The sequence below is a fragment of the Lagopus leucura genome, unplaced genomic scaffold (genome assembly GCF_019238085.1).
Source record: "Lagopus leucura isolate 7727_CA_CO unplaced genomic scaffold, USGS_WTPT01 Super-Scaffold_100001, whole genome shotgun sequence".
Lineage (NCBI taxonomy): Eukaryota > Metazoa > Chordata > Aves > Galliformes > Phasianidae > Lagopus > Lagopus leucura.
In genome coordinates this window covers 98,822,898-98,843,615 of record NW_024962262.1, presented here as the reverse complement: position 1 = coordinate 98,843,615, position 20,718 = coordinate 98,822,898, and the positions used below count along the sequence as shown (strand labels likewise).

Here is a 20,718-nt window from a genome sequence, read left to right as displayed (position 1 = left end):
CTTCTTTTCAGACGACTGTAATAGCAGTAGTCCTGGTCAAGACAACCACAGGAGTGGACGTGGGTCTGTGGCGGCTTTGTTCAGGCAGCACATTCATTCCTGAAATCCAGAATAATAGCCCGGCATCAAAAAGGCTCAAATGGCACTTGAAAATAAGACTGTTCTGGTCATCTTCAGCTTCTGCTTCAGGTGCCAGGACTGTGTATTTTCCCAAGCCTGTTTCCAGAAGTATGGGGGAACCCTTGGGTTTGACCAATCACTGCAGGAGCTGAGTTGAGTTTTATGAGAAAGTGTTGACACTGGCACTATTGGTTAGAGTGATAAAATCCCACCATTGCTCATCCATTCTCCTTGCACTAATGTGCCTGAACATCGCAAGCCTAAGAGGTTTCCACCTGAGTGTTGGATTTACATGGCAGCCCAACCATTTCAGCATTAGCATTCTCTTCCCCCTTTTCCTTTTACAGAAATGGTGTTTTCAAACCTGAAAGTCACGTTGCTTTCGTCATTCACTTTTTTTTTTTTTTTTTAATTCTTTAGGTTGAAAAAAGCTGTCAAATATCTTCATGATCTTTTATCTAGTAATAATTGTCTTCTCTATGCGGATTTCATGGGTAAACATCTATTCATAAACTTTTTCAAAGGCTCCTTTTCTTAAGAAAAAAAAAAGAAGGGTGTGTTTCTTTTAGTTTTAAAGGAGTCCAGGATGAATGGCTTTCAAAGCTTCAGAGAGACTGCAGAGTTAACAACGTCGGGCTGGTGTGTGTAGCTCTATGAAGTAGGTGATTATAATGCTTTTAAATGACAGCAACCTCTCACACCAAAAGCTGCTGCGGTTGTAAAAAATTTTCCCATCTCAGTTTCTAAAGTTTGGGTAAAGCAATCTGCAGTCACTGCTTCAAGTTTCTTAGAGGCAATGAAGTGGCAAACGTATTTGTGTGAGTGCTTTACATTCTGTACTAGTGATCCTGGGCTTGACTCAGCCTTAATGGACATGGGAAATCTGTCACATGACTTTTAGGTGTATGATATTGACATATTTAGATCAGTGCCCATCGCTGTCACTGTATAGAAGGAGTTGCTAAATTGGGTGTTGTGGGTGTTGTGGGTGTTAACATCCTGCCTGGATGCCGACCTGTGCGACCTGCTGTAGGGAACCTGCTTTGGCAGGGGGGTTGGACTCGATGATCTCTGGAGGTCCCTTCCAACCCCTGCAATTCTGTGATTCTGTGATTCTGTATCTGCAGAAAGATGCTGTGGATCTGCATTTGAAACAGTCGTTTTACTTTCAGAATGTATTTCTACTGCCTTCTATGAAGAGTTAGAGGTAATTGGCTCCTTGCTTGCCTGGATTGATTTACCTTTTTATGTCACACTCATCGCTCCTTCTCCTGTTCCTGCCCCACTTTCTTTCCTACATTCAGCTTCATGCTCCTGGCTTACATCTCGAAGCATGACCCTTACAGCTGGTGGTGCTTCAGCACTCACACCCTGAGGCTCAACCTATTCTTTCTCCATGACACGCTTATCTTCCCCGTTAGGTGAGTCCTCCATCCTGCATCTTGTGCTGATGCCATAAAGGTATGTATTTCCCTGCAGCTCATCCTCTCTGCATTTGCTGTTCTTCAGACACACTAATTTTCTGACTTGACGGATTTCTTTAAGATACTGGCTACCAGGCACATGGCTCCAAGTGTCAGATCCTTCAGAGATACTCATATACTTTTTACCTTTCCACCTGCCTGGTCCCTTCCCTAAAGTCATTTCTTAAATTATTTTTGACCTTTGAATCCACTCAAAGTGTGGACAGTAGTCATTTCCTGACCCTGTTTCTCATAACTCACTTTACCCTCAGCACCCCCTTTCATCTCTCATCGTTCAGTTGCACGTAAGGAATTTTTCTGAGACCCATGGTACCCCTTTTCCCTTTCAATGCTCTGCCAGGGATCCTTCCTGCCAGCACAGCACTCAGCAGCAGCAAGGCGAGCCTCAGGTCCCTGCTACAACAAAGGACAACCTGAGAAGGACTGTAATCAGCAAAGTGCTTCAGATTCGTAGCTAGAGCCAGAAAAAAGAGTGCTTCTGTTGTGCCTTGGATGCGAGTTAGCTCTGCATTAATAGAAAGGGTTTTGTTTTTGTTTTTATTCTCTATTGTTAGAAAGAAAAACATCTTCACAGCACCGAAGTAGTACAAAGTAGCAGCGAAGGACTGAGCTGAGGTCACTGTGTGACTTCATAGGTAGTCACAGACCGCTACAATTGAAGGAAACCATCATTTACCACCTGTTATTTAGCAGACGGGCACAGCTGAAACACAGCACTGCAGGAGACTTTGTTGTTTCCTTATCAAATCCTGCGAGGCTGAGATACCTCCTGAGACCACTAAGTGCTGCCAGGCTTGGGTGTTGCTGGCCACAGCGGGTGAACCCTGAAAGCTTTGGTGGTTCACATTAGCATCAAAGAAGCTGGCCGCTTTCCCTGGGTTCCAGGTCATGCTAAACCTTTAATAACAATAATACACGAGGACTCAGTATTACAGGAAAGAGCAGGCTGGATTATTGGACACACTGGACATGAGCAGTCGCCTACATAAATTAGCTGAACTCCTGGTATCCTGTGTGGGCATGTACTGGGGCCTGTGCAAAGCCCAGCTGGATTCCTCAGGAGCACTGTCCTCGGAGGTCTGTATGGAGCATTGCTATGGCACACCAGCATGGTCCTTCGTGAAGCACTAACAAGCTTTGGAGGAATTCGGTCATTCAATCATTCATTCACCAAAAGAGTCACCACCCACCAGCTCAGGCTGCCCAGGGCCCCTCCAACCTGGCCCTGAATGCCTCCAGGGATGAGGCATCCACAGCTTCTGTGGGCAGCCTTTTCCAAGATTTGCTGTTTCTTTCTCTGCCCTGCCACAGAAACTTGTCAAAACTTCCCAGCTTTGAGAGTCTCCTCCCACTGTTATATTCATTGCAGTTTGCCAGAAGGTTTAAATATTGCTAAAGCGGGGACAATGGGCACTTGAATGCACTCTGAATAAGCTTCATTCCCTCAGGATATCACTCTTAAGAAATGAAATGATCCCAACGAGTTGGAGAGGTTCTTGTCAAAGATGAGGCAACTGTTTGTCTCAGATTCCCAGGACAGAATCTGCATCGTTGTTGCCAGGTGTCTGGTGCCTCCTCATCAAGGCTGATCACAGCCCCTGTGCTCTGACCAAGTTGCTGCAGAGCCGACCTCCTGCTTTCTTACAAACTCTGCCCTGCCACCCTTTGTCCTGATGTGGTCCCCATCCAGCCGTGCTGCTGGCAGGGTGCATGAAGTCTGCAGAACTGCACTGTTTTTTAACACTTTCATGGTTCCGCATAGCAGGTGGAGCGGAATGGGTCAGGAAGAGTTGAACGCACTGCCTGTCCACTGGCAGCTTGTTGACTGTGGGGAAATGGCCAAACGGGGGCTGAATGATGTCTCAGGCCCCTGCCCTCCATACCTGTCTGACCTCCTGTCAGGTGAATCTGGGATCAGCCTTGTTTGCATAGGAGACAGGATAGGTGAGCAGGGTGTTGCTCGCAAACCAGTTTCCACTGGTGGGAGTAAACTTGGATTCTGAGCACAGTGGAAGCCACTCTGGAACTGAAATTCTTGCTTCAGACTGCGCCATAGCTTCAGCTTACATGGGTTATAGGTCTCCACTATTGGTACAAGCTGCAGGATGTAAGGATGGAACACAGCCCTGCCATAAAGGTTCTGGGGGTACTGGTGGATGGCAGTTGGACATGAGCCAGCAATGTGCCCTCACAGCCCAGAAAGCCAACCAGATTCTGGGCTGCATCAAAGGAAACTTGGCCAGCAGGTCAGGGAGGTGAGCCTGCCCCTTTACTCTGTGCTGGTGAGACCTCAGCTGGAGTACTGCATCCAGATGTGGAGTCCTCAGTACAGGGGAGACATGGACATGTTGGAGTGCGTCCAGAGGAGGGCCAGAAAAAATGATCCAAGGGATGGAACATCTATCCTGAGAGAGATGGGGCTGTTCAGCCTGGAGAAGAGAAGACTCTGGAGAGACCTGAGAGTGGCCTTTCAGTATCTAAAAGAGGGCTATAAGAAGGATAAAGGGGACAGACTCTTTAGCAGGGTCTGCAGTGACAGGACAAGAGGAAATGGTTTCAAAACAAAAGAGGGAGATTTAACTGGATATTAGGAAAAAGGGTTTTTTTAGGATAAGTGTGGTGAAGCACTGGAACAGGTTGCCAAGGGAGATGGAGGTTGCCCCGTCCATGGAGACATTTAAAGTCAGGCCAGACAGGGCTCTGAGCAACAAGATCAAGCTGCAGATGTTCCTGTCCATTAAAGGGGTCTGGACTCTATGAGCTTTAAAGTCCCTTCCGATTCAAATGATTCCATGATTCTATGTCACTAGAGACAATTTCAGAAGGGTCACAAAGCCAACAGGATGGTGTGGGAATAACAAGAGAGTAGAAAAGGTGTCAAGAGCCTCAGAGAAAAAGAATATCCGAATGACCACCCAAATGGGCCAAAGCCTCAGCAATTTAAAGTCAGGGGACTGTGGGCTAAGTGGGTCGAGTGTTTGAAAAGAATGGGTTGGAAGGGACCCAAAACTCCCCCAGTCCCAACTCTTTGCTGTTGTCAGGGCTGCCACCCATCAGCTCAGGCTGCCCAGGGCCCCATCCTACCTAGCCTTGAACACCTCCAGAGATGGGGCACACACAGCTCTCTGGGCAGTCTGTGCCAGTTGCCTCACTGCTCTCTGAGTGAAGAATTTCTGCCTAACATCTAACCTAAATCTCCTCTCTTTCAGTTTAACTCCATTCCCCCTTGCTTTAGTGGAGATGTTGCAGTTGCTGGCTGCCACACACTGAGAAGATGGCAAACAACAGATAGGCACAGTGCTTTATGTCAATCACAAATGTCCATGATTTAGGATTTAGGTACCTTGGTGCAGACTGTGTGTGTATTGATGCTCATGAGCAAAACCACAAGGGAATGCTCCATGCACGCGTGTGACCGATGAGCTCAGTGAGTGGGGCCAGGATGGACATCTCAGGAAACACTCAGATAGGAATCTGGATTTCTGAAGAATCTGATTTTCCCCAAACCGAAGAAAATACAAAATGCAGTTTATCCCGAAGGAAACTTTGACTGAAAATTGAGTAGTTTATGGAGAGTTCAGCAGGTGACCAAAGCCATAGTTGAAAGAGCCGTTGCCCACCTCCCCAGGTCCTGCAGGGCCGAGGCTTTGGGGATCAGAGGCAGTGGGAGCAGCCACCGAGGTAATGGGGTGTAGGGGAAGAGAACAGCCGTTCGGCCAAGAGCAGAGCTTTCCAGAAGTGCTCTGAGGCCGGGCCGGGAATATGAGAGCTGGTGGGGAGAAGGCTTTTCGGCTAAAGGAGCCGGGGAAGAAAACCCGGTCAAACAGAGAGGGGAGATGCTGGGAAGTTAACGCGGCCTTCGGGGCTGCGGGAGACGAGAGGGAAAGAGAAGGAGAGGGGATGCCGGGGGCCGCAGGGTCCGTCGGCGGGACGCGGAGCTCCCGGCCCCCGGGTTTAAGCCTGGACCCCGGCGGAGAGGCGCCGAGCCGGGCGGGAGGAGCGGGGCCGCCCCGGCCCCTCCCCGCCGCCCGCCTCCACCGCGCTGAGCCGTGCCGCGCCGTGCGGAGCCGAGCCGGGCGCAGCCGCCGCCAGCCCCGAGGTTCGCATCTCGGCGGTGCTCCGCAGAGCCTCGGGCCGGTGCAGGTGGGTCGGGGGCTGCAGCGGGGCAGCGGGGGGCGAGAGGCTTCGGGGCCCCGCTTCGGGGATGTGGGCTCCGTGCTCGCAGCGCTCCGCGCTCGGGTTGCTCCGCGCTCGGGGTGCGGCACGGTGCCTGCAGGTCACCTCCGGCCTCGTAACGGTGGTGGGCGTAAGACGGTGTTTTTTTTTTTTTTTTTTTTCTCTCTTTTGAAAGTCCCAGCACCCTGCAAGCCGTGCCGTGCAGGGGGATGCTGAGCAGGAGCGGGTCGGCTGTGGGATACGGGGATGGGAAGTTGTGGCCCCGATGAGCTCGCTCCCCGGAACCCACGGGGTTTCATTGGAGTGGAAGGAGCAAAGGGAAGAAAGTCTGTGCCCAACCCCTCAGCAGGGCAGAGGGTCCTGCTTGGCCCTGCAGCGCTGCACCCCCGCTCCTGCCTCATTTGCTCGGGGGCAGCGTGCCGGGAGTGGCTCATGACATCCCACTCGGCTTCAGCTGGACGTCAGCGTTGCAAACAGCCCGGGCCGTGCATTTTCCACTGCCCTACGGCCACCCTGCAGCCTGAGCGGGGCTCGGAGGAGAGCAGGGAAACCAGATCCCTGGAAACTGGCAGCCGTCATCCGCCCGCAGCCCGTGTTGAGTTGCAGCTGGCGTTTCTTGGCGCCCTTGATGTGCCGGCATCGCCTCGCCTGCACCGTGCCAGGGCGAGCCCGGTGGGAGCTGGCGTGGCTCTGACCCACGGGAGGCCCTGCCCAGGAGGCCCCAGAGACTGCTCTGCCTCCTGTTTCAGGGTCGGAACCTGTCATCTCATTTCCAAGCTCCCGTCTAATGTTAAAAGGCGAAAATAATAAAAATGATGGCGAGCTTTTTTGGGTTGGCAGCATCCCCGCTGCCCGGCTTTGCAGTGCTGCCACTCTCACCCGACCTGCAGGAGCACACGGCTATGGGGCTGCACAGGGCCAGTGTCTGATTGCAAGAACTCCTCTCTGCCAGCTCCTGAAATGGTGAGCTCCTGGGGGACAGCCTCCACCTGCAGCACAGCCTCATGGAAACGTCCCGCTGCGGCCTCTCCCTCTGCACTTCCACAGCTCAGCAGCGAGGAGAGAACCTCTATTTTAATTAAATCCCACACATCAGCCACCGGTTGAATTGCTCCTGTAAATAGCTGGATGGCTTTTTTGGGTGCAGTTATGGAGAGCAGTGAAGGCTGTGCCTCCCTGTGGCTGCCAACAGTGCGAGTGCCTGGAGGCCACCACTGCTGCAGCTCGGGGCCATGGCTCAGAGTGACGTGTTGGGATAGGATTTGAATGGGAATGGCTGGGAAGAGGCAGATTTGCAAAGAGGGGAGCCTTCAGTGGGGATGGAAGCAGGAAGTGATGGCATCGGCAGCACGGATGGGCACCCAACAACACTTCCATATCTGGAATGTGGATGAGGATGAATGCATGGCACATTTTGTAATGGTGGCTGGAAATGGTGTATGGGAAAGCTGAGAGGAGAGAGGAAGAGGCAATTTTTGAATAGCTGTGTTTGGGGGTGCTGCAGTAAATGTAGCTTGGGATTTTTTTGGTCGCCTTGGGGTTGGCAATGCTGCAGGTTTCTCAGGTCAAACGAGAAGGGATCTTGTTGGGCAAGAATGGCAGAAGGGAGCAGCATGAATCTTTCTCAGAAGCGCCAGAGTTTTCTGAATTGCAAAACCCATCTCATGTCATTCATCCTACAGGAAAAGCTATCAAAAGGCTTGGTGGTTTAAGTGTGGGGTCCAGCATCCTGTCCTGCTGGGATGGCTCCCCACCAGTAGTCCCCATCTCTCATCAGTGGGAGCATAAGCTCCACAGATTAGCAGAGGTCTCCTTTTTGGTCTCTCTCAGTTTGGATATTAGGAAAAATGTCTTCTCAGAAGGAGTGGTGAGGCAGTGGCACAGCTGCCCAGGAGGTGATGGACTCACCATCCCTGGAGGTGTTCAAGAAATGTGGAGATTGTTCTGTTGTTTGCAAATTGACTTCTTTAGTTTTCCACCTTTGGATTCATCATACTGTGACACTGCCTTGTTTTTTGGGGGAAAAAGTCTCTTTCAACGCTAGATGAAAAATAATTAGTTCAGGTGAAACCTTCATTGTGCCTACTTTGGGCTCAGGCATTTTGCATAGATTTTTCAGCTTCTTTAAGTTCGGGGTTTTGTTCCTTTGCTTTTTCAAAAAAGGGTCTGAAGGCAAGGAGAAACTTTGAGAGAGTGGAGATTTTCAATTAGACATGAGCAATGTTGTTGAAGGATGTTTATACACCTGCGTACAGTTGCTCAGCATCAGCAGACAAGTCATCTTGGGTCTTGGAGAATCTAAAGAAGCAGTTTGTCAACCCCAGAGACACTGAGTTGAATGCAAATTGCCTTTATCCAAAGTGTTTCCGAGGGGCAGCTTCATGTGGAGATGCACTGGCTCTTGGTGCCACTCCTTGAGGGGTGGCTGGACATTACTGAGTTCATCCAGAGTTGCCCCACAAGCTCCTTTCAGACGCCTGTCCATCTGTGAGCGGTGGGAGAGCCTCACGTGGTGCCGGCCTTTTGCTGTGCATATGGTGGTGGCAGCTTTTCCTTACCAGGAGCTTCTGGCCCATGAGGTGCACCTGAGGAAGGGGAATGGTGGTGCGAGGCCCTTTAGCGATGTTTGGGGTCTGAGCTCAGGGTTCATGTGCTGGGGGCAGCCCCCAGGAACACTCCTGGAATGAGTTTTTGCCTGCCTGCCACTACCAGAGCACAGGGACAGAGCTTTCACGCGTCCTCCCCAGCTGCTGGCGGCAGGAGCCTCGTTTAGGGCCATGTACGGGAAGCTAATTAAAACCAGTGACAATGGTAATTGGGTAGGGATGCTTGAGTATAAGTATGACCTCATGTCTAAAATGGTAATGAGGCCTATTAAAACCCCCACAGAAGAGGAGCAAAGGAGGCAGTGAGAGTGCACAGGGGCCGGGGTGCCAGGACTGGCACACGCCTGGCCTCGGCTCGGCATTGGGTGCTGGAGGCCGCAATGACACCCACTCCATGTTGGTCTGCAGGGCACCCCGAGGGGCTGGGCAGGACGGTGCGGGATGGCACTGTGTCACCCGGGCACCCTGCGCTGAATCAGAGGCCGTTCTGGATGAAGGCTGAGGATGTGCTATGGAGCTGAGTTTCAACTGCTCTGACCTTTGCAATGGCCAGCCTGGCTTCAGCGACCAGGAGCAGCAGCAGCAGCGGATGCTGCAGGAGCTCTGCACTGTCACCATTGTACGTTTTCTCCGGGGAAGGGGATTTGGGAGGAGGGATGGAGAGGGGCATGGGGCAACACGGTCCCCTCCTGCTAGAGGCTGCACGCTGGGTGTCCTTCTCTGCCCTTGGCCTTTCCCACCTCCTGCCACTTCAAAGGGCTTTTGAAATATTAATAGAGCAGCATTTAATTAAAAGTCACCATCTGCAATATGAGGCACCTGTCCCCACTGCTGGGCCAGCAGGAACAACTTGGTGACGCATGTGCAGGCGTTTGGCTCCATGTGAGGCTGCCGCAGGGACTGGCCGAGCGCGGCCCTTAATGAGAGGGCCATAAGCTGCTTGGCTCCTCGGCCCTGGCAGCTTTGCTACAATTAATATTCCCCCTGCTAAGGCAAGGATTTACTCTGCTCAGTGGTAAACAAAGTGCTCCATCAACTTCACACAGTCACAGGCCGATGATGTCCAGGGAAACAGCAGCTGTTTTGTATGTGTGTGTGTATGTGAAAGAGAGAGGAGTTTGGTAAGCATGGTTGCATGTCCTTCGGGGCTGAGCAGCCATGCCAGTGAAGGGACCTCCCTCACTGGGAGCCCCAGAGATGTCCTCTTCCTCCTCACCCCTTCCACCTTTCTCAGACATCATCTGACCGCAGTGGGAAGAGCCCCCCATCCTTCTCTGCTGCCCTCCTGGGAGTTGTGTGGACATTTCTGACTGGAGGAGTCCTGCTTGCGCTTTTCTTCCTTGCCTTCACCATCCGCTTCAGGAAAAACAGGTGAGAGCCTCCCTTCCTGCTGCAAGGTCTTCCCCAGGGCTCAGGGTCAGTGCTGAGGGCACACAGTATGGCAGGGGCGAGCCTGAGGGACAGCACGAGGCAAGCAAGGCCACCCTCATCCCTGCAAGGGGACCTCGTTCCGGTGCTGCTGGGCCGCTGCTCTCAGTAACTGTCACCACTTCCCTGCTTTGTCTCCTGGAGGATCGTGAAGATGTCCAGCCCCAATCTGAATGTTGTGACCCTGCTGGGCAGTGGCTTGACCTACACTAGTGCTTACCTCTTTGGGATTCAGGAGCAGAGCCTGTCATCAGGGAAATCGGTGGAAATGCTCATCCAGGTGAGCAGGGATTGCCAGGATGGGTGCCCTCACACGTGTCCACATGCATGGATACGGGTGGGAGCTGGACACGAGCGTCAGCTGGGGCTCTATAGACACGTCCCCAGTCCAGCTCCTTTCCCTGCCTGCAGTTGCGACTCTGCCTGCTGTGTGTGGGAACCTCCCTGGTGTTTGGGCCCATCCTGGGGAAGAGCTGGAGGCTTTACAAGGTGTTCACTCAGCGGGTGCCGGACAAGCGGGTGGTGAGTAACAAGTGCCCAGAACAGCATGCAGCAGTTTGGGATAGCTGTTGCTATCATCACATCACTCTCCTGTAACATTTTCACATATTTGCAGATTATCAAAGACCTCCAGCTGCTGGCAATGGTGGCGGTGTTGGTGTTGGCAGATGCTGTGCTGCTCTTCACATGGGTTTTCTCCGACCCGGTCCAGTGCTTCCGGAGCCGCAGTGTCTCATTGCGGGTAATGCGATGGTGCAGTGCTGTGCTGTGTCCTGTGTTCAGTCGGCAAAGCATTTGGAGGGGCTGTTTGAAAACCAGACAGAGAGATGAGCTGTGGAGCCTTCTGGATGCTTTAGGCTAGGCTTGTGTCTATGGCCTATTACATAGAGAAGTATCAGCCACAGACCTGGAAGCGGTATCTGTTAGCAGAGCTCTGCCTGGCTGAGTAGTGGGGTCCTGATGAATGACCAAGGCCAGTCTGTGCAGGTCACCTGGGTGCCACAGGAGAGCTCCTTGCCATCTGCAGCTGCTCTAGGAAAAGGTGTAACCAGCCCTGTTGAAATTGGAATAACACAACTTCCCTTTAACTGTCTTCCTCAGCAGCACCAAGTTTGGCATTTCCCTTTAGGAGTGTGCAGACCAATTTGCCCATTGGTCTGGTTGCTCCTGGGCAGGGCAGCAGTCTTCACTTCTGCCTTCCCATTGCCTTGTAGGTCACAGAGAAAGGCATGACCTGCTCAGTGAGCCGGATGCAGTCCTGTGCATCTCTTTATTCCGATCTTTGGCTCGTTCTCATTTTAGGGTTTAAGGTACGTAACCGATTTATTGATTCTTACAATGTATCTCACTGTTCTGATCTTACAGCCTAAACTGTTCAGCAGTATTTGTTACTTCACTGCCCTCCCAAGCCACATGTGAGCTGAAGATCTCAGCTGCTCCTATTCACCCTGAAATCCTCTCATCTCTATTCCTTCCCTCTTGCATTCCCTGTTAACCACTCTATCCCTGCTGTCTCTCCGGTTCTCACCTTGTAACCACTCACACCTCATCTCTCTTCCTCTTTAGAACTTCTGCCTTAATGTTTTCCAAAGCTCACTTTTTCCATGAGGCTTCGCTTGACCGCCCACCCCAGTGATGCACCGTGCCCCTGAGTCCTCTGCCACCACATCAGGGAGGTGAGGTGCTGACGACAGGTGCTTGGTGCCTACCTGTACAGGATGTTTATCGGCTTAATTATACCACTGAAGCTCACTTTCACTGTTGTACGTGGCCATTCATATTCCAGGAGAGTTAGTTATACTGATGTAACTATGTAAGTGTAATTATAGCTGTAATTATCCATGGTCTCATGTGTCTCTGGCAGAGGCTGGAAGCACTTCAGCAAGAAGATTTTGGTGAGATCACAGCCTGCTCTTGTGCATGGCTTCATCTGCTTCTGACTCACTGACCAGCTACCAGGAACTATAGGAAAAAGAGTAGACAGAGGCCTCAAGACACTGTCCTTCTCCCCCCTACACTCCATTTTTGACACATCAGCTTACCTAGCCTAGCCTTAAAAGGCTTTTGGTGCTGTGGACTTCAGACCTCCTGTGGGCAGCCACTTTCAGTGCTGTGTCTCCATTCCTGACGTTGTCTCCAGTAGAGTTAGGCTTCTTCAGGGCTAAGGGAACGCCTTACCTGTAGACTGTTTTTGTTCCTCCATTCACAATAAAACTTTTTCGCTCATAGTTAATCTTAATTAGCGGTGCCTTCAGCCTGACCCCGATCCTATCTAGAGCAGGCATTTCTTTGGAGTTAATCAGGACTTATACTGAGGGGAGAGCAGGCTCCATCTCCATGTGTATGTAGCACTTCTTATCTTCCAAGGCATTACTGTGCTCGGCCCTTTGTGAAGCCACTCAGTGAATTATCCCGCTTTTACTGGCTCACAGCAATAGGCAGCAATGGCTTGCCAAGGTCATCAATTGAATGAGGAGTGCAGTCCTAGGCTCAGGATTTAAAACAACAACAATAAAACTTAGCCCTGTGCTTATTTAAAGTTCCAGTTTACCAGATGGCAATGTTTTTGTCTGTGTCCCTGGCAGACTGTGTGAATTTTAAATGGCATTTTGGTCCTTGCCCTCAGGATGTATGTTTGGAGGTGCCCTGTGGTGAGTGCTGTTACGATCCAGTGAATGTGGTTGTGGTCCAGTTAGGACTCACATGCTCCTATGGAGCAGGTCTGAGTATCTGCCTAATTCCATGCTCTATCACCACCGCTGCTCCCTGTGATAATTCACAGTGCTCTCAGATTGAGAGTCTACAGAATATGTGCAGCACTGGCCACAAAGCTCTTCTCGATGGCCAGATAACAATTTAATATTTATTAGCAGCAAAACGCTGACAGCTGCACTTGCTGGGTGCCACAGGGGTAATGTAGGAGTCACATTCCCATTGTTTGGGTCTTTGCATTAGCAAGGAATGTGTTAGATGGCATTTCCAAAGGATGCTTATGGCAGATCATGCCCTGAGATAGAGAGGAAGGCAAAAACACTCAGTGCTGCCTGCCAGTGTGAGCAGGGAGGGGGCTGCTGTGTGCAGAGCCTTTCTCCAGCCCCAGCACCACCACTGGAGTCGGGCAGGAAGCAGGGAAGGGAAAAGAATTGAACTGACTGGTTTCCCGGATTTCTATTTAGAGGCACCAAGGACATCCTCTCCTCTCCAGCCTACCCCCCTTCTTCTTCCGTCCTGCTGTTTCCTTCTGCACATCCTTCTGAGGCTCCTTTCTGCTCCATCAGAGGTGTGTTGTTGCAGAATGTCCCCCAGTGCCTCATCCCCATGTTGTTGCAGAACATCCCTGAAGGGACTTGTATCTCTCATCTGCCTTGGCTGCTCCCATTGCAGCATGCTGGAGAAATTTTTCCCCCTCTCCAGGCCGTACCCTGCCCCATAGCATCGCCGGTCCCATCGCTGCCACAGGTCCTGCTGCCTTCCTGCCCAGCTGATGCTGACACAGCATCCCTGTCCTGCGGCTGCTGCTCTCTGCGGAGCACCTGCTGCACGCACACAGGCTGCAGGATGCATCAGGGAGCCTTAATCAGGATGGCAGCAAGTGTCTTGGCATGGGGTGGGAGCTGGCCTCAGGATGTCATTTTCCATGCTCTGCCAGCATCTGTGCTGAAGGCAGGCCCTGGCTTCTGCTTCCAGAGCGTGCTGCTGCTGTATGGGACGTACCTGGCCGGCCTGACTGACAGCGTCAGCTCTCCGCCAGTCAACCAGTCCCTAACGCTCATCGTGGGGGTCAACCTCATCTTCCTGGTGGCCGGCACCGTTGTCTTGATTCACCGCTTCTTCCGCGCTTGGCACAACTTGCTCTTCGGTTTCACCTCTGGAGGCATCTTTGTGTGTACGACGACAATCAACTGCTTCATCTTTGTCCCCCAGGTACTGTGCCAGCTCTGTGCCATTATGGGAAAAAATGCTCCCATTGTCACAGTGAGAGGAAACAGCTGTTTGCTTGGAGTTGGGTTTGCAGGGATGTTAGGGCTCGAGGAAATGAGGTGAGGAAGGGAGGAAGAGGTGAAGCTGAAGAAAGAGCAGATCTGTGCGAGAGTTGAAGGATCTCATCCAGGTGTACAAATACCTGAGGGGAAAAAGGTCACTGCCTGCCTTGGTGATCCTCCTGCAGCTGATCAGTGCCACGTAAGCACAGAGCCCCAACCCCTGTGTTAGCAGCCCCTGAGGAGCTCCACGCCTGCTCGTGCTCTCTGAGCAAGGACGAGTGGCTGAGCTGTGCTGCTTTGTGCCTTCTGCCTCTGCTGTTCCATCGCTGCAGCCTGGGAGCCTCAAGCATTTTATTTATCCCGTGTCTTTTAATTCATCACCTTGTTTCTCCTAATGGGCTTGCTCTTCTATTGCTCGCTTGAGATCGATGAGTGGTGTGAACTGGGCTGTGCAGAGCACTAGACAAGAAAACATACCTGAAGCACTGTCAGTTGATGGCTTGTCACCAGCAATTTGGGGCCAAGGCTGTGTGCAGTTCTCTTTGTTACAGGGTTGGAGGGGGGGGGAGGGGGCTTTTGCTGCATGCTTGAAGGCTGCAGCACAGGCAGGAGCTGACTGTCTTGATTGTTAGAAGCAGAAAGCAAAGCCAAGGAGCAGGCAGGGTGCGGCTGTGCAGGATGCTCCCAGCAGCATCACTTCATGGCCTGTCTCCATGCATATCTATCACAGCCTTTGTCCCCCATGCCCCGTCCTATTGTCTCCTTCTCCCTGCTATGGCTGCCTCCCCCCAGTAACAGCTCCTTGTGCCTGCAGCTCAGGCAGTGGAAGGCCTTTGAAGAAGAAAACCAGACTCTGAGCCACATGGCAAAATATTTCAGCAGCCCGAGCAGGAGCTACCACTCAGTGTACAGTGAGGAGCAGCTCTACCAGCTGATAGGGGAGAAGAACTCCATGAAGCAGCTGCTGACAGAGGTAAAGGACTTCATGGCCTCTCTACTCCCAGCTTGGTGGGGTGGGCAGCCCCTCATTACACCTCCGTCCCCCCTCCTGAGAGGACAAGCTGGTTTGTTTTGTTCTGTCATTCTGCATCCTCGTCCTGAAGTGTCAAAACTGGGGCATAATCTGTTTTCCTATTTAAAGAAAAAAAAAAGAAAAAAAAAAAGAAAAAGAAAGAAACGCAGAGGTGGAATGAGAGCAGAGAAGCTTGACACATTTGTTTGTTTGATGCAGAAAAACGCCATGATTGAGAGCCTGCAGGAGCAAGTGAACAACGCCAAGGAGAAGCTGATGAGGCTGATGTCAGCAGAGGGTGGCTGCAGCCCTGAAGTGCCAAATCCCTGCACCCAGAGCACAGGGCAGCATTGCAAGAAGTGCAGCAGCACTGGGGATGTGCCCAGGGAGCACTGGCCCCTGGATACAGAAAAAGATGGGCAGCAAACTTCATCTGTGCTGCGTGCACTGCCTCACAGTCCCATGCCCCTTAGCAGCAACGCTCAGGACCTCTGGAAACATGTGAGCCACGAGCATGAACTAATGGAGGAGCCTGAGTGTTCACCAACACTGTTTTTTGACACGGGAAACAGCCTTGAACGCAGCCCAGAACATGTCCAGGAGTGTGGAATGCTTGCTGGGAAGCATCCTCTGGAGCAGGATGCCTCAGCTGGTGTGGCTGGAGAGCATCCCCCGAAGGTCAGCTATGTAAGCAGTGAGAAGCTGCAGGAAGTCTTGCAGGAGCTCAGCCTGGACAGCAGAACCTGCAGCCCGGCCTTCCCTACACACACAGGCGGGATGTGTGGGGCACAGGGAGGGCACCCAACCATCCGCAGCTCCCTCAGCCCCTACCTGACCCGACGGCGGCGACGTGTCCTGCTGCCTCCCACCTCCATTGGCCTCCCTGCATCCCCTCGTGCCTGGTGCACAGCGGGCAGCAGGCCGGGCACCCGGAGCCACGGGGAGCCAGCGGGCCTTGGGCCGGCTAGGGAAGGTGAGGGGGCCGGCAGGGGGCTCCCCCAGCCATCGCTGTCCTCTCCTTCCATCCCTGCCAAGGGCTGGCCAGGGCCGCGGGGCTGGGCGGTGAGCGGCACAGAACTAGAGGGTTGCCGCAACATTTCCCTGCAGGACTGGCGGCAGTGGAGTAGCCTGGGGGTGCCGGCACATCCCATTCTGCACTCGCTGTACCACTACCCAGACTCGGACTCCAGCAGCAGCTCCGAGGAGGTATTTCCCTGCTGCCACAGGCCGTGTTGCCAGCTATGCCTGCAGAGTCCCCGTGGCTCTCTGGGCAGCAGCAGCAGCAGCAGCAGCAGCACAGAGACAGATACGGAGCCTGGCGGAGCCGTGGGATGCTGGCTGGAGCCCCAGGGCAAGACTCAGCCTGTTGTGAACTTCAAAGAAGATCTGAAACCCACGTTTGTGTGACCACAAGCACCCATGCCTCAAAGGCGAGTGCCTCCTTCCTCCCAAAACGCACCATGCTAGAGGCAACACAGCAATGCAGAAGTGCATCCCTCTGGGATGGGGATGGCAGGAGAGCTCACAGCCTGTCCCATCTCTGAGCCTTGTGGCCCAGGGCATGTTGGAGGCTCTCTGTTGTTAAGGCTCAGTAGTATCTGAATTTAAGCGTGGAGTCCAAAGGTGACACTTCTGGATGCGTCCCTGTGTTTTGTGTGGCTCGGTTGCATGGTCATAGGTTACACTCAGGTCAGCGCTGAAGGGAAGGAGAAACAAACAGCCTTAAAAGAGGATCTGAAAAGGTCCTTTTTTTTTTTTTCCCCCCTTTTTTTTTTCCTGGGGCTTCTGTGCCCTGATGTATGCCTTTGTGGTGGGTGAAATAGTCTGGAATGGTTTAGGTTTGTTTAAATTAATGCGGTTTGTTTAATTTTCATCTGAGAAATACCATGCGCAGTAAATGTGGTGTTCCTACTTCTGCTGGGATACGTGTGAAGGCATTTCAGTGTGTGGCTGCCACCACTGGAGAAAGAAGGAGCACTGAGAGCTGGAGGGTGAACTTTCACCTTTCTGAGGGTGAACCCCCTCACCATCATTGCCTTTTCTTCCCTGCTTTTTCCAGATTTGCTGAAGGTTATGGCTCGGGAACAAATCACTGGACCCAATAATCACAGAATCATACAATATCCACAGTTGGAAGGGACCCACAGGGATCAAGTCCAACTCCTGGCCCCACAAAAAGCACCATACAAAATCCAATCCCTATGTTTGAGAGCGATGTCCAAAACACTCCTTGCACTCTGGCACTCAGGCCATGCACACCATGGGACCTCAGCTGCTCCTCACACACTTTACCCTCCAGAACTTTCCACATTTTCATAGCCTTCTTTTGGATGCTCTCTCACAGTTTTATGTCCTTCTTACATTGTGGCACAGCTGCACTCAGTGCAGAAGGTGAAGCCACAAAGCACAGAGCGGAGTAGGACAACTCCTTTCCTCCACCAGCCGGCCGTGTTAATAATCTTGAGGGGAACAGTATTCCCCCAGCTCCACCTTGGTCCTGAAATGGAAACACTCCAGAGTGTGATCCCAATCCCCAAGGCCAATGTATTCTTGAGGCCCTGGTGGACCCTTTCCCAGCTGAGAGGGCGGCCAATTGTGGAGACAGTGCTGAAGGGGCTGGACTTGGCTCTATGGGGTTTGTTGCCCTTGTGGGATGCAGGGAGATGGAGGCTCTGCCTGCTATGGGATCCCTGAAGGGAGGGTGGGGTGTGGGGAAGGAAAGGGGTACCAACAAGGTGGAGAGGGTGTTGTGAGCAATGACTAGTGCTTTTGGTGGATCCCAGCTCCAGCCTTCTCCCATATCCAGCAAAGAACACATGCTGAATCCACAGGGGAAGAGCCAAAACTCCGTGTGATGAACCATGCTGCCTGCGCATGAGAGGAGAGAACAGAGAGAGATGATGGGCTGCCTTTTATTGCCCTTAATGTTATGGGGATTGTTGCATTGGGCATTGTGCACTGCATGCCTTCCTGCTGCTTATCTTTAGTATTTGGTATTTAGTACATAGTATTTCATTGCCCCACAGCTCCTTGTACGCAGCCTTTGCAGGAGCCCGACTCCTTGTTAGCTAATTCAAAGTACCTTAATGAGGACTTTGCCCAGAGCCCAAGGTTTCTGAGCAATTGTGGGAACAGGGGTGCACATGCTGCCATGGTGGAAAGGCAGACTGAGAGCTCTGGCAGCCCACATCCCTGATGTGGATTTTGTTGCCAGCATCTACAGAAGAGAGCTCAGTGAGAGCCATCTCACATGTCGGGGCCTGTAGCATCAATGTCCCCACACAAGCAGTGATGTCCTCTGAATGTTTCTAGCTTCCTGATCTATGTCTCCAAGTCATGAGCCATGTTTCCATCTGCTGTCTCCAAACTATACAATGCTCATAGGAAGAGATAGTGAGACTGTCTCAGCCAGCATGCTTGCCCTTCTATGGACAGTGCCACAAGAAATCTTCCACAGGTGACCCATGAAGGACCTTTCCCCAATCTGCAGAGAGAAAAAGAAGTGTTGCTAAGGATGGGACATTCTTGTGGTAATGTGAGGAGCAACAGCTGATGCTTCTCTAGACAGAGTGGGCTTGAGGTTTTGAGAAGGTGAGAGAGCACCAACATCCATAGGGGCGCCTCCACAGGTCTGAAAGAAGCTGTGAAAGCATGTCCAACAGCCATGAGGGCTTCAGTGAAGCTCTCTCCTGAACACTCTTGCTTTCCTGAGCCCAAACACCAGATCAGTCTCTTACCTTACCCCATTCTTCACACATGCCTCCTTCTTGTCTTCTACCTCTATGTACTCCTCCAACTGCAGCTGCTGATCTTATCCCATAGTCTGCTCTTAAAGCCAAGGACAGATAAGCTGTAGCTGTCCATCTGTAAGGCATTAAACCCATGGGTGCAAGCAGCACCCTGACCACAGCCTTGTGCTTCAGAAAGTGATCCCATACTCAAGGGACAATAAAAAAGCACCATACAAAAATCAGTGGGTCCTGAGATGGTAGGAGAAACGTGGCTGCTTCAGCAGTTGATGTTAAATAAATTTCTACTGCATTATATGACCATTTCCATTGTGGAAATGATCCCCTCCATGCACATGCTGCAGGAAGCACACGGGATATGCACACACAGCTTGAAGCACTGAGTTTCCTTCGTGTGTTATAAGTTATGGATTGAAGCTGTTGGGGCACACTCACCTCCAGGCACGCCCTCTCCCAGCGAGGTCTCTTGCTTTCATGTCCACACCACTAGCTCTCTCCACTGTGCAGGAGCCTGCAGCTGAGCTGTGCTGTTTTTCTTCTAGCTCAGGCACCTGCAGCTTTATGCTTTTCGCTGTCAGAGCGCAACCATTTACGTAAGGATTTGTTTTTCTCTTTTTTTGTCCTAGAGCTTCTTGCAGACAGGATGGGAGCAAGGGACTTTGTTTGCCAGGCAGCTATATAAAGCGCTCAGTGATTCAGCATTTACTGCGCCTTGCACAGATTCCTCTGTTATCATATCAACAGGAATGTGGGACTAGGAGGGCTCTCCAAGTCACTGTCATGTTCCCTTGCTGTGACAAGCACTGAGTCATGAAGTCCCTCTTTTTAATTTATCACAGTCCATCTCAGAAGTCGCTAAGAGTTTTCTTGGCAGGTTATTCCATAGCCTCACTCTGACACTGAGGAAACTTGTTCTGATTTCCAGCCCACATTTTTTTCTGAGCCTATTTTTATCTATTTGTTTTCATGCCAGTGCTGCCTTCTTGTTAATAGCTTTTCTTCCTTCTTTAACCTACTGTCTTATATGCTGATAGAGAGTGGGGCTTTGCTTCCCAGAATCACTTGTCTACTCAGACAATAGATCTTCTATTTCTAGTTCCTTCTGGCAGCCCATGGCTTCTGCTCTTCCTCTAAAGAGCTTGTCAAGCACAAGAACAGGACCACGCTCACCTTTCAGAAAGAAGACAAGAAGAAATACTCATCAGTAGTTAGGGCACCAGAAAGGCATGCCAGAGGCAGGCAGCTTTCCTGGGGATCAGCAGAAACATTTTCTCTAAAGTCTTGTAATGGACCAGGGGGTGCTGGTACCTATCAAGTGCTGGATTTACCAACAGCAATGTACTTGCAGAGGGAGGCCTGTTTATCCCTCATATGCTGATGTTTCCTTCTGGCACACCTCCTGCAAGTACCAGGAGGTGCACCTGTACCTGGTCCTGAAGAGCCTTTGTTTGTTGGAGCTTCCCATGGCTCAGGATACCCATAGGGACCCAAATTTCTTAGGAAGCCCTTGGTACCTCTCAAAGGAGCCACTGTCAGGGAAAACAAAGGCATACCCTGTGCAATGTCCTGATGACATGACGCTGATGACACAAGAATGTTCAGTTTGCCCAAAGAAGTTGTCCAGATGCCCAGAGAAGCTATGGATGCCCCATGCCTGGAGGCATTCAAGGTCTGGTTGGATGGGACCTAAGGAAACCTGACCTATTGAGTGACAGCCCTGCTTTCAATGGTGGGTTGGAACTGCATGGGCTTCAAGGTCCCTTCCAACACAAGCCATGATTGTCATTCACTTTTTATTGGATACAGTGAATGCAACCAGCAAGACACCCTCCCAGAGGTGTGTGCTGCTTTCCAGGCAGTTTCACCTTGTATCTAGCTCCAATTATCAGGGCAATATTTCAAAACAAAGAGCACAGCAGGAATGTCATTAGCTGATGCAATCACACCTTGCATTTAAAGCTCAGCTGTAGGCAGATCCATGGGCAGTGGGATATACTGTAAGTGGTTACAGAAGATGCAAGTTCTTGTTTGAAAGCAGCTGTGTTTCTTTAAACAGTTCCCAAATAGAGGTGCTGGATAAAGACTATTCCTGTGACAGGTGAATCTTTCGTTTGATGGTGGATTATGCTTTTACAAGTGTCAGCTCGTTTTCTCGCTATT

General features: G+C 51.5%; 1 protein-coding gene across 2 annotated transcripts; it reads left to right on the top strand.

Moving 5' to 3' along the window:
- Window positions 1–8,732: 8,732 nt before the first annotated feature.
- On the top strand, window positions 8,733–16,828 carry GPR156 (G protein-coupled receptor 156). Of its 2 annotated transcripts, XM_042868039.1 has the most exons (9): window positions 8,733–9,005; window positions 9,621–9,757; window positions 9,959–10,094; window positions 10,226–10,336; window positions 10,431–10,556; window positions 11,029–11,124; window positions 13,502–13,738; window positions 14,612–14,770; window positions 15,029–16,828. In XM_042868039.1, exons 1-9 carry the CDS (start codon window positions 8,898–8,900, stop codon window positions 16,214–16,216), a joined length of 2,298 nt encoding a protein of 765 aa, XP_042723973.1. In that variant the 5' UTR covers window positions 8,733–8,897; the 3' UTR covers window positions 16,217–16,828. The 2 variants fall into 2 exon arrangements, with proteins under 2 accessions (XP_042723973.1, XP_042723974.1); XM_042868040.1 differs by lacking the exon at window positions 13,502–13,738.
- Window positions 16,829–20,718: the final 3,890 nt, after the last annotated feature.